Genomic DNA, 12,667 nt, shown 5'->3' with positions numbered 1-12,667 from the left:
TGTGAACTGATTTGTACAGTGGAGTTTGGGGGTCTGGTTTTATCACCCCTTTTTTCCCTGTAAATTGCTGTTTATTGTATACAGCTGTTAATGTTAACTGTGGAGTTATTTCACAGGGAAATGCCTACATTTCGAAGCTACGTGTCTGTTTTTATGTCCTATAATAAGTCAAAACATACCTGTTTCCTCCCATAGATAATTTGTCATAATGCTGAAAAGCATATTCTATCTTACTACAAATTTCTAATTCCTTTTTGTTTTCCTGAGGAAAGGGTATTGCAATAAAATTTTGTTCACATTCAGCTGGACAGTGTGCCTTTCTTAATTCATACTAGACACAAATCTGCAACACTAGTGAGGTTTTTATAGTTTCTAATTGGTGAAAGTTGAGGATAATATAGACATCAGAGGATTAGAAGGCTTAAGACTCTGACCACAAGGCAAGAAAAGGGGAATGTAAAAATGAGCAAGTTTCAGTGAAGATGGAAAAAGGTTTTCCTCCTGTGCTAGATTACTGCACATTTGAACTACGAACAAGAGTTGGCAGCACAACAGTGAAATGTAAGTTATCTGAAGAATTTGAAAATGTCTCTGTTTGGCAATTTAGTTGTGCATTAATTCAATGCAATATGAAGAAATAAATATCTCAAAGTTATGCTGGGATGAACAGTTTCCCCTTTTACCTGCAGCTACAGCAAGGCCTTCTGGCCGATACCATGACTGTTTAGACATTTCTATTAGGATGGGTTCAAACATGACCAACAAGTAAATCATCCTCCAGCTCTCGCTCGTGCTCTCGCTCTCTCTCCCTCTCTCTCTTTTCTGCACCCCCCACTCCCCGGTGCCTAACTCATTACCTAACCTCAACCATGGCTGGGAGATGCAAATATATTCCACCCATGGTATACAGGGATATATCACACAATATTGCCTCCACACTGATATTTGTATGAAGAGTATATGATGAATATCTCATTAGTCTGCACTATTAAGGGTGAAAGGTGGTTATAAACATTACAATATCAGATTTCAAAAACTAATTGCAATGTAACTAAATCCTAAATTTGAGGTCACCTCATTAATTTTCTTATAGATGACATTTCATAGACATTAAGACAATCAGAATTTAGTTTAGAATCCAATTAATAATCTGTTTTGCATTCCACAATCTAAGCCAAATTAATCCTTAAAATTAGTATTCTCTGTTGGAATCTTACAATTGCAAGAAGTTACCTAATATTCCACTGTTGGCTTACCTTTAAGAAACCAGTCATAAAGACCGAGCACCCCATAAGGACAAAGATCATGAGGCCAGTGACCCGCTGTTCTCTAATGCCCAGGAACTTTGGCTGTTCACCAGGAGCTGAACATTCTGATTCCAGCTTCAAACTGTTCACATGAGAGATAGAGAGAACAGTTGCAGCTACAAACCAGGGGAGTCCCATAACTGAACATACACCCAACATTACTGCCACCATCAGGAGGTCAAGGTGATAGCCACATCCTTTCTGTGGGGAGAAAGAACTTATTACTTGAAGTCTCTAAGTTCTGGCTGGTTAATTTAGTACTTAATTCAAAGTCAAATATTAGCACAAGGTTACAAACCAAAACAGTTAACTTAATCATATGTCGACCATGCTGCAGTTTATGCAGCGGATCGATCTTAAGTCTGAACATAAGATGCAAAGTACAAGTTAATTACAGGTTAAAGTAACTATAGACTACTGTGTAACTGTATGTAACATAATGGTGCATTTTACCAATGGGCAAATAACCTGTTCCACCCATTGCCTTAAAGTTAGCTGGCATCTCATTAACCAGAATTCCAGCTGTCCTGCAGCAATAAGGTCAGGATGGAACCTCGCTCCTCCATCAGGAAGTTCGACCCTAGATAGCCACCGGCCAATCTGCACAGTTGGTCGCTACGTAATCCTAGCAATAGCAGAAGAGAATAGTGATTGCTGCTGGGACTACAAAATGCTGCTGGAGAAGAAATGTCATCTTCCAAGTTTGAGGTAATTCTGAGGATTTTGGGCTGACACAGCTTGGAGACCCCAGGGATAGAATGTTAGCTTAAAGATGCCAGTGGAAAGGAATGGGATGCTATGTTGGAAGTGGCATTATGTTGCCTTAATAGGTTCAGTGGACACCTGCTCAAACAGGAGGTGCCCCACTTCCCTCCCTGCCTGACAGCAGCCTGCACAGTGAAAACTATCAGCCCTCGTCCAACATCCAAATATTAAGGCAGAAGCAGAATGAAACTTTTGAGTAGTAGTTAATCTATCATTTAGGGGCCTCAATTGGCCTACAGGTGACTAGGCAGCTTGATGCCTTACTCTTTACCACAATATGGGGAACAGGTCAAAAGTAAGTGGGAAGGCAGTGGACTTCAAGACCCTCCTGTATCTTCAAATATGCTAGCGGGTGTCATCAAACTCAGTTCGATGTTACTCTTAATATCCATTTTCAACAAAAACTTGGGTGATTTTTAAGAATTAACAGGAATTCATACCTTCAGCTTGTGTTCCTTCCTGTTTATAATGACAGCAGTGATCTGTTGGTCCATGAAAATAAGAATAGTACACAGCAGAGCTGGTATAATGGCAGCAATAACTGTCCACCAGGGATTTGGACCTATGGGGTTTATTAACCACCCACGATCATCTCTTGTTGGCTGCAATAAGCACATACAACACAAGCAATTTAAAAACAGTTTCTCAGAAAACTGACATCAGTGCAATCCTGTATCCTCTCACGAGCAACGTATTCCAAGGACATCATACTTTAATGATCTGGTTACTTTTGCTCATTAAACTAGATGCTACAGTGATTCTCACATAATAGATGCCCATATTAAAATTTACAATCTTAAATGTAATTGAATTGCAATTATTCTTCTGTTGAACTTAGTGGCTCTCATTGTAATCTTCATTTTTTTTTTTGCTTTTGCATTATTTACAATAATTAATATGTTCAAAATACAAAATATTTTCAATGGTGATCTTCACAGTCACATCAAATAGTGGAGCAGACATAAAGGGCTGAATGGCCTACTCGTGCTCTTATTTTCTATGTGCAAATAATATCAGACATTTGTTTTCATAATTTCAGAGGATGATGTCTCCAAAACCCCTCAGACACTGGTACAGTGTTCACCTGCAACCTCCACTAGCACACAGACATTCACCTTGGTTAGTACGCTATGTAGAGAAGGCTCAGGATCGCAACCTAGTGAGCACATCATGGACATGGGCCTATAGCTGGTGGAGAAAGCAGTGCCCAAGGTTTCTGACACTTGGGGACTACTGGAGTCCATGCACATACTGACCCCAATGCAGGTGACATGCCTCCATAAAATAACCAGTTGCCCTGCCTGTGTAACATCAGGTAGTAATGACAAAGGGCCTCCATATACCGTGAGTTTTTGTTATTCATTCATGGGACATGGGCTCTGTTGGCAAGGCAGGCATTTACTGTCCATCTGTAATTCTCCTGTAGGAGATGATTAGCTGCTTTCTTGAACTGCTGCAGTCCTTGGGATATAGGCACATCCATCTTGAGAAATTTCCAGGATTTTGACCCAGTGACTGTGAAGGAACAGTGATATAATTCCAAATTAGGTTGGTGTGAGATTGGAGGGGAACCTGTGAGCCGTCAGGTTTCTGTACATTTACTGCCTTTGTCCTTCTAGATGGTCAAGGCCACTGGTTTGGAAGTTACTATAGAAGGGACCTTAGTGAGTTGCTGCAGTGAATTTTGCTGCTACAATGCAAAGGAAGTAAATGGGGTGCTGATCAAACTGGCTGCTTCATTTTGTATGGTGTCAGGCCTCTTGGTTGTCTTGGAGGTACACCCATCTAAGCAAGTGGAGGCTGTTCCAAAACACTGTTGTCTTGTGCTTATAGATGGTGCACAGGCACTGGGGACACAGGTGGTGAGTTACTCAATGCAGAGTTCAAAGCCTCTGAACTGTTCTTGTAACCAGTGTTTGTATGACTGGTCCAGTTCAGTTTATGGTCAATGCTAACCCACAGGGTGTTAATAGTGGGGGTTCAGCAAAAGTAATGCCATTGAATGTCAAGAGATGAGGAGTACACTATCTCTTGGTTATTTCCTAGCTTTTGCGTGGTGCAAATATTACTTGCCACTTCGCAACTCCAGCCTAGGTGTTGTCCAGGTCTTACTGCATTTGAACATAGACTGCTTCAGTATCTGAGGAGTCGCAAATGGTGCTGAACATTATTGATGATTGTACAATCATTCTCATGTCTAACCTTATGATGGAGGGGAGGTCATTGATGAAGCAATTGAAGATGATTGGGCCTTGGATGCTACGCTGTGGAACTCCTGCTGAGCCGAGATGATTGACCTCCAAAAATCGCACCACAATTCAAGTGAAAGATTGAGGAGCCCATCCAAGTTCTGTTGACTGTTATGGCTCTGGCAGACCCAGCCCCAGAAGGACACTCACTACCAGTTATGCAATCCGGGTGCAAAGCATCAGTGGTGAGGTAAGAGGGGAATGAGGCAGCTCAAACATATTCCAGATACTTCCTTCATTTTAAGAGATAGGGAGCGGTAGACACCCATAGCGAGGAGGAGGAGTGTCAGCCAGACACCTTGGGAGCTTCATCTCAGTATACTCCAGAGACCAAAAGACATAGGAATAGAAATAGGACATTCAGCCCACTGACTCTGCTCAGCCATTCACTGAAATCATTGCTAATCTGAAAATCCTCAACCTCACCTTCCTGCCTTTTCCCCATGACCCTTGATTCTCTTACTGATTAAAATTCTGTTTATCTCAGCCTTGAATAGTTAATGAGACAGCTTCAACAGTCCACTGCGGTAAAGAATTCCACAGATTTACAACTCTCCGAGACAAAATTCCTCTTCAACTCTTCTTAAATGTGTGAACCCATACTTGGAGATCAGCACTCTGGGTCTCAATTCCACAAGGGGAAGCAGCCTTTCTGAATGGACCCTGTCAAGTCCCTTAATAATCTCATACATTTCAATAAGGTCACCTCTCATTCTTCTATATTCCATGTACATGTACATGTACATGTACAGGCCCAATCTACTCAGCCTCTCTTCATAAGACTTCCATACCCAGTGTGACGATGCAGTCACTTTAAAAAAGTTATTTTGTCCTTGGTTTATTTTTGGAGAGAGATCATAAAGGCAGAGGTAACTAAGAGTCTAGTTTAACAATGGAAGGGGAGCGGCCTGTTCTCTCAGTTTAGGTTTTTTTTCTAGTTTGTTTCAGCTGTAGCAGTCACAAGATATGAGAGTCCAGGGGAGTTGCAACCTTCAGTAAAGGATTCCTGACTGACTTTCTCTGAAATCTCTCTCTGGATGCTGTTCCCTCCTGCCTGTAAGAATCTGTGTTTCAATTTCTCTTTTGCCAAAAGGTGTTTTGTTATTCATTCATGGGACATGGGCTCTGTTGGCAAGGCAGGTATTTACTGTCCATCTGTAATTCTCCTGTAGGAGATGATTAGCTGCTTTCTTGAACTGCTGCAGTCCTTGGGATATAGGCACATCCATCTTGAGAAATTTCCAGGATTTTGACCCAGTGACTGTGAAGGAACAGTGATATAATTCCAAATTAGGTTGGTGTGAGATTGGAGGGGAACCTGTGAGCCGTCAGGTTTCTGTACATTTACTGCCTTTGTCCTTCTAGATGGTCAAGGCCACTGGTTTGGAAGTTACTATAGAAGGGACCTTAGTGAGTTGCTGCAGTGAATTTTGCTGCTACAATGCAAAGGAAGTAAATGGGGTGCTGATCAAACTGGCTGCTTCATTTTGTATGGTGTCAGGCCTCTTGGTTGTCTTGGAGGTACACCCATCTAAGCAAGTGGAGGCTGTTCCAAAAGGTGTGTTTATGGGATGTTACTGTATTGGAACAGTTAATTAGTAATAGCTACTGTATCGGGTTAGTTAAGTTTTCCAATAGTCAAGTTATTCTAAATTCTGTTTTCTTTTGTTCATGTTTCAACTGTAGTGTTTAAATAATTTCTGTTTGCTTAAAGCCGAGTGGTTTGACCAGCTGCATCACTCCTGGAATATCCACTCACATCTGTCTTTACAATAAGAAAAAGTTAGTGTCTAGGCTACCTTCTTAAAATATTTTGAGGGGGGTCTGGCCTGGTCCATAGCACCAGGATCAACCTAGTGAACCTTCTCAGGGCTGCCTATAATGCCAGTATATCTTTCCTTAGATAAGGAAATCCAAACTGTCACATCTGTGGTCTGATTAGTGTTTTGTATAGTTTTAGAAAAACCTTCTGGCTTTTACACTCTATTCCCTTTGAAATAAAGGTCAACATTCCATTTGTCTTCCCTCTGATCCACTGAACTTGAATATGAGCTTTTTGCAATTCATGGACAAGTCCCTGCATTCCATAGATTTCTGCTGCCTCTCAATTTAAATTCTATTCAGCTCCTGTAGTCTTTCTGCCCAAGTGCATAACCTTGCATTTCCCCTTGTTAAGCATCTGCCAAGCTTTTTCAGATCACATGGGTGTTCAATTACATGTAGCTAGTATGCACTTTTATAACTCAATATTCATTTGAACTGTGGCAATGTTTGCTTTAGTTGCATTACTCTGCTTGTGTTGACATTTTCCATTGGGATAGCTTTGACCAGGTATACACATTAGTGATGATGAGAGACAAAGTCATTCTCATGTCCCAGTGAAGCAGAGAGCTAGCATTTGGGGGTTGCAGTCAAAGCTCTCAAAATTGATTTCATGGACAGTGACCTTGTCCAATGAGATGAGAATAAGGTTCCTGGGCCTGGGATTGCAACACTGCAGATACCACAAAGACAATTTATGAGAGAAATTGTGAAACATGGTTGGTTGGGTAAGAAGGGAAGTGTTTGTGTTTGTCAAGCCCATAGTAGTGAAAAAACAGATACTGAGGATGTTCAGCAATTGCAATGGCACAGTCAAGGAGCTTAATGTTCTCCAGTACTGCAAGAACATTCAGGGAATAAGGCAAGTGGTGACATTAGGCAGGGTGCAGAAGAAATGGAGAGTATGGTCGTCTGGCTCTTCTTTGCTTGAGACAAGGCTCATAATCATACCTTTTTCCAGGAGCCTGAGGTTGTGGGAGTATGCAGTGTTGTGCAGCTACAGTAATGTGATATGAGCACAAAGGTTAAGTTTGTGCACACATTTTAACACCAAGAGCACAGTAATTAAACACTAAAATTAATAAAATACCCTCTTATTTAAAATTGTAGCACAAAATGAAACCGCTGTCATGAGGCAAAATTCCTCTTCAACTCTGTCTTAATTAGAAAATTGATTCTGGGTAATCCAAGATGGAGGACAGGAAAAATTTCTGGCTGTAACAGCTGCTCCTTTATTGAGGTATTTTAGGTGCTGGAGGTAATTTCCTCGAATTCCAGGAGCAGCAATTACTGTTTTATATGCTGTTGCATTGTTTTGGAACCTTGGGGGGAAAAAAAAATCAAAACAACAGCAGTTTTAAAAGGGAGAAGAACAGACAAAGGAAGCACATGGCGAGGTCAGTGCAGGAGAGAGAGAGAGAAACTGACACAGCAGTGAACCTGCACAGTTACTGCCCTTGCTGTTTGAATTCATGTATCACTGGACATTGGAGTGCATCTGGGAAAATTAACTAACAAACAGTGAAATTCACAACTGATCTTGGACGAACTGTTGGGCGAAGGTCACATCACAGAAGCAGATAAGTGTATTGTTTTTAAGTGGTACCTACAGAAAGTCTGCAGCAGTGAGTAGAGTGGGTTCTTTGTTTTTTTGAGATATGTCTCTTGATTAAACTTAAAATATAAGCCATAACTATTAATTTAACTTGGGGCAGTGTTTTGTAGAGGAATAAGACAGTGTTATTTTCTGGGTCTGTAGATTGTGAAGGAGCAAAAATGGCCTTTAGTAGAGTGATATGCGCTTCTTGTCAGATGTGGGAGTTTAAAGAGAGTTCAAGGGTTATTGCGGATCATATATGCAATAAATGCTGTTGGTTGCAAATCTTATCAGATGGAATGGATCAGTTGGAGAGACAGTTAGAAGCAATGAGGAATTTGCAACAGCAACAGTATGTGATGGATGGCAGTTATAGGAAGGGGGGAAAAGTCTCAGATACAGTGACATAGGTTAACTCCAGGAAAGGTAAGAGAGGTAGGCAGTTAGTGCAGGAGCCTTCTGTGGGTATACCCATTTCAAACAAGTATGCTGTTTTGGAAAATGTAGGGGGTGATGGATTCTCAGAGGAATGTTGCACGAACAGCCAATTTCTGGTATTGAGACTGGCAATGAGAGGTACGTTGGGTTCCAAGAGATCAACTGTGTTAGGGGGCTCTCTAGTCCGAGGTACAGATGGATGTTTCTGTGGCCAGCAGCGAAAAAGCAGAAGGGTATGTTGCTTCCCTGGTGGCAGGATCAAGGATGTCTCACAGGGGAAGAGAGGTCAGCAAGAGGTCATTGTCCACATTGGAACTAACGATATAGGAAGGAAAAAGGTTGAGATTCTGAAGGGAGATTTGAGAGTTAGGCAGGAATTTAAAAAGGAGGTCCTCAAGGGTAGTAATATCTGGATTACTCCCAGTGCTACGAGCTAGTGAGGGCAGGAATAGGAGGATAGAGCAGATGAATGCATGGCTGAGGAGCTGGTATATGGGGGAAGGATTCACCTTTTTGGACATTTGGAATCTCTTTTGGGGTAGGAGTGACCTGTACAAGAAGGATGGATTGCACCTAAATTGGAAGGGGACGAATATACTGGCAAGGAAATTTGCTAGAACTGCTCAGGAGGATTTAAACTAGTAAGGTGGGGGTGGGGGTGGAATCCAGAGAGAGATAGTGAGGAAAGAGATCAATCTGAGACTGGTACAGTTGAGAACAGAAGCGAGTCAAACAGTCAGGGCAGGTAGGACTAATAAATTAAACTGCGTTTATTTCAATGCAAGGGGCCTAACAGGGAAGGCAGATGAACTCAGGGCATGGTTAGGAACATGGGACTGAGATATCATAGCAATTACAGAGACATAGCTCAGGGATGGGCAGAACTGGCAGCTTAATGTTCCAGGATACAAATGTTACAGGAAGGATAGAAAGGGAGGCAAGAGAGGAGGGGGAGTGGCGTTTTTGATAAAGGATAGCATTACAGCTGTATTGAGGGAGGATATTCCTAGAAATACATCCAGGGAAGTGATTTCGGTGGAACTGAGAAACAAGAAAGGGATGATCACCTTATTGGGATTGTATTATAGCCCCGCCTAATAGTCAGAGGGAAATTGAGAAACAAACTTGTAAGGAGGTCTCCGCTATCTGTAAGAATAATAGGGTGGTTATGGTTAGGGATTTTAACTGGGACTGCCATAGTGTTAAGGGTTTAGATGGAGCGGAATTTGTTAAGTGTGAACAAGAAAATTTTCTGATTCAGTGTGTGGATGTACCTACTAGAGCAGGTGCAAAACTTGACTTTTGGAAAATAAGGCAGGGCAAGTGGCCGAGATGTCATTGGGGGAGCACTTTGGGGCCTGCGACCATAATTCTATTAGATTTAAAATAGTGATGGAAAAGGATAGACCAGATCTAAAAGTTGAAGTTCTAAATTGGAGGAAGGCTAATTTTGACGATATTAGGCAAGAACGTTCAAAAACTGATTGGGGGCAGATGTTCGCAGGTAAAGGGACGGCTGGAAAATGGGAATCCTTCATAAATGTGATAACGAGATTCCAGAGAAAGTATATTCCTGTTGGGGAGAAAGGAAAGGCTGGTAGGAAAAGGGAATGCTGGATGACTAAAGAAATTGAGGGTTTGGTTAAGAAAAAGAAGGAAGCATATGTAAGGTATAGACAGGATAGATCGAGTGAATCCTTAGAGTATAAAGGCAGTAGGAATATACTTAAGAGGGAAAACAGGACGGGCAAAAAGGGGATGTAAGATAGCTTTGGCAAATTGAGTTAAGGAGAACCCAAAGGGTTTTTACAAATACATTAAGGACAACTGGGGAGAGAATTGGGCCCCTCAAAGATCAGCAAGGCAGCCTTTGTGTGGAGACGCAGAAAATAGCGGAGATACAAAACAAGTATTTTGCACTTTTTTGAAGAAGCAACAAAGAGGAATGATGAGGGCAGAGCTATAGATGTGATCTATATGGTCTTCACTAAGGCATTTGACAAGGTTCCCCATGGGAGACTGGTTAGCAAGGTTAGATCTCACGGAATACAGGGAGAACTAGCCATTTGGATACAGAACTGGCTCAAAGGTGGAAGACAGAGGGTGGTGGTGGAGGGTTGTTTTTCAGACTGGAGGCCTGTGACCAGTGGAGTATCACAAGGATCGGTGCTGGGCCCTCTACTTTTTGTCATTTATATAAATGATTTTGCGAGCATAAGAGGTACAGTTAGTAAGTTTGCAGATGACACCAAAATTGGAGGTGTAGTGGACAGCAAAGAAGGTTACCTCCGATTACAACAGGATCTTGACCAGATGGGCCAATGGGCTAAGAAGTGGCAGATGGAGTTTAATTAAGATAAATTTTGGGAAAGCAAATCTTAGCAGGACTTATAGACTTTAACGGTAGGTTCTTGGGAGTGTTGCTGAACAAAGAGACCTTGGAGTGCAGGTTCATAGCTCCTTGAAAGTGGAATCACAGGTAGATAGGATAGTGAAGAAGGCGTTTGGTATGCTTTCTTTTTGGTCAGAGTATTGAGTACAGGAGTTGGGACGTCATGTTGCAGCTGTACTGGACATTGGTTAGGCCACTGTTGGAATATTGCATGCAATTCTGGTCTCCTTATTGGAAAGGTGCTGTGAAACTTGAAAGGGTTCAGAAAAGATTTACGAGGATGTTGGCTGGGTTGGAGAATTTGAGCTATGGGGAGAGGCTGGATAGGCTGGGGCTGTTTTCCCTGGAGCGTCGGAGGCTAAGGGGTGACCTTTATAGAGGTTTACAAAATTATGAGGGGCATGGATAGGATAAATAGACAAAGTCTTTTCCTTGGGATTGGGGAGTCCAGAACTAGAGGACATAGGTTTAGGGTGAGAGGGGAAAGATATAAAAGGGACCGAAGGGGCAACTTTTTCACACAGTGGGTGGTACGTGTATGGAATGAGCTGCCAGAGGAAGTGGTGGAGGCTGGTACAATTGCAACATTTAAGAGGCATTTGGATGGGTATATGAATAGGAAGGGTTTGGAGGGATATGGACCGAGTGCTGGCAGGTGGGACTAGATTGGGTTGGGATATCTGGTCAGCATGGGTGGGTTGGACCGAAGGGTTTGTTTCCATGCTGTACATCTCTATGACTATGACTCTAAATATGTGGCCCCTTACTCCGAGATTTGCACTCTGGATCTCAATTCTCCCACAAGGGGAAGCAACCTTTCTGAATGGACCCTGTCAAGTCCCCTAATAATCTTGTATATTTCAATAAAGTCACCTCTCATTCTTGTATATTCCAACACGTACAGGCCCAATCTATTCAGCCTCTCTTCATAGGACAGTCCTTCTATACCCAGTGTGATGATGCAGTCACTTTAAAAAGGTTATTTTCTCCTTTTTGTTTGAAGAGAGGTCGTAAAGGCAGAAGTGGCGATGAGGCTAGTTAACAAGCAATAACCTCTAGCCAGCTGGTTTCCAAACAAACAACCCATGAAAGAAAACATTCATAGGCAGCTCAATCACCTTAAAATTGGTTTGCTAGAAATCTGTCATGAGTCTATTTGGCATGTCAGACCATTGCCTTAGCTTTTCCTGTCTGTGAATAATCCCTGCCCTATTTCAGGATCCTTACTTTCCCCTTAAATGGAAGAGACCTCTTATTCCTGCAACCGTACCCCTACCAAGGACACTGCTCTTCAATCTCTTCAGTGAGGATTTTGTGGGGGTAGCATACCATGATGATACAGGGCACTCTCTCTGATGTAAAGCCTGAGTGCTTTGCAGCAGTCCTTTTGTTGCTTTGTAGGTGTATGTGCATCATTGTACCTTTCCTTGGCATTAGTCCAAGGATTCCTTACTGGCGTCCTCAGCCAGATATTGAGAGGGTATCCTTTGCCTCATAGCAACCAGCCTTTAATGTGGTGAGGAGCATAAAAAAAACTTCAATCACCTAAGACGCATTCTGCATTGTACATCTGTCAATTGAAGATGGTTTCTGACCAGTGCTCATTGTCAACATGGTCACTGTTGCCTTGAATATTGCACTTCTGGAGTTATTTTTAATCAACCTGCTCTGAGATCTTTTGACACACCTCTGGAACATCACTGAAAGACTGATCTGTAACACTAGCTATCTGTTTCAAGCAATCAGGATTCTTTTAAAGGGTTCCAGTAAAAGAGCAGCTTAATTAAGAACCAGTTGAAACTGCTTCCTCATTAAGTGACTCAAGTAAACGTTATGTAATAAGAGCATAAAGAATTAGCTAATAAGTGTCTCTTCAAAAGAATGCTGGAGTTCCCCTTCAAACACTCCATGTTGATTTCGTTCCCCTCCCTCTCCTTACCTTTCCCTCATGTTTGATGGTCTGCATTGCCCTTAACGGGCTTTGCATGTAAATTAATCAATTGGAGAACACCAGTGATTTACTAGTGGTGGTTTCAGGTGAAAAAATGCTACAGGTGATTTGGTGATGGGGGGAACAAATGTTCAGTTGTGTGTAAGA

The 12,667-nt window shown here is 42.0% G+C and overlaps 1 protein-coding gene across 3 annotated transcripts in view; it reads right to left on the bottom strand.

The window, feature by feature from the left end:
- LOC122543353 (electroneutral sodium bicarbonate exchanger 1-like) overlaps positions 1-12,667 on the bottom strand; it is a 449,950-nt gene that overhangs the window by 71,715 nt on the left and 365,568 nt on the right. For all 3 annotated transcript variants that reach the window (XM_087985536.1, XM_087985538.1, XM_087985537.1), the window contains exons 18-19: positions 2,513-2,674; positions 1,257-1,508 (exon numbers count right to left, since the gene is read on the bottom strand). In XM_087985536.1, coding sequence (XP_087841662.1) covers positions 1,257-1,508; positions 2,513-2,674 — 414 coding nt within the window. The remainder of the gene's footprint in view (positions 1-1,256; positions 1,509-2,512; positions 2,675-12,667) is intronic.

This window comes from Chiloscyllium plagiosum, unplaced genomic scaffold (genome assembly GCF_037043375.1).
Source record: "Chiloscyllium plagiosum isolate Xiang-an unplaced genomic scaffold, Cpla_swu_hap1 HiC_scaffold_53X, whole genome shotgun sequence".
Classification (NCBI taxonomy): Eukaryota; Metazoa; Chordata; class Chondrichthyes; order Orectolobiformes; family Hemiscylliidae; genus Chiloscyllium; species Chiloscyllium plagiosum.
Note: the sequence above shows the minus strand (reverse complement) of the source record. Positions and strands in the feature narration are given on the sequence as shown.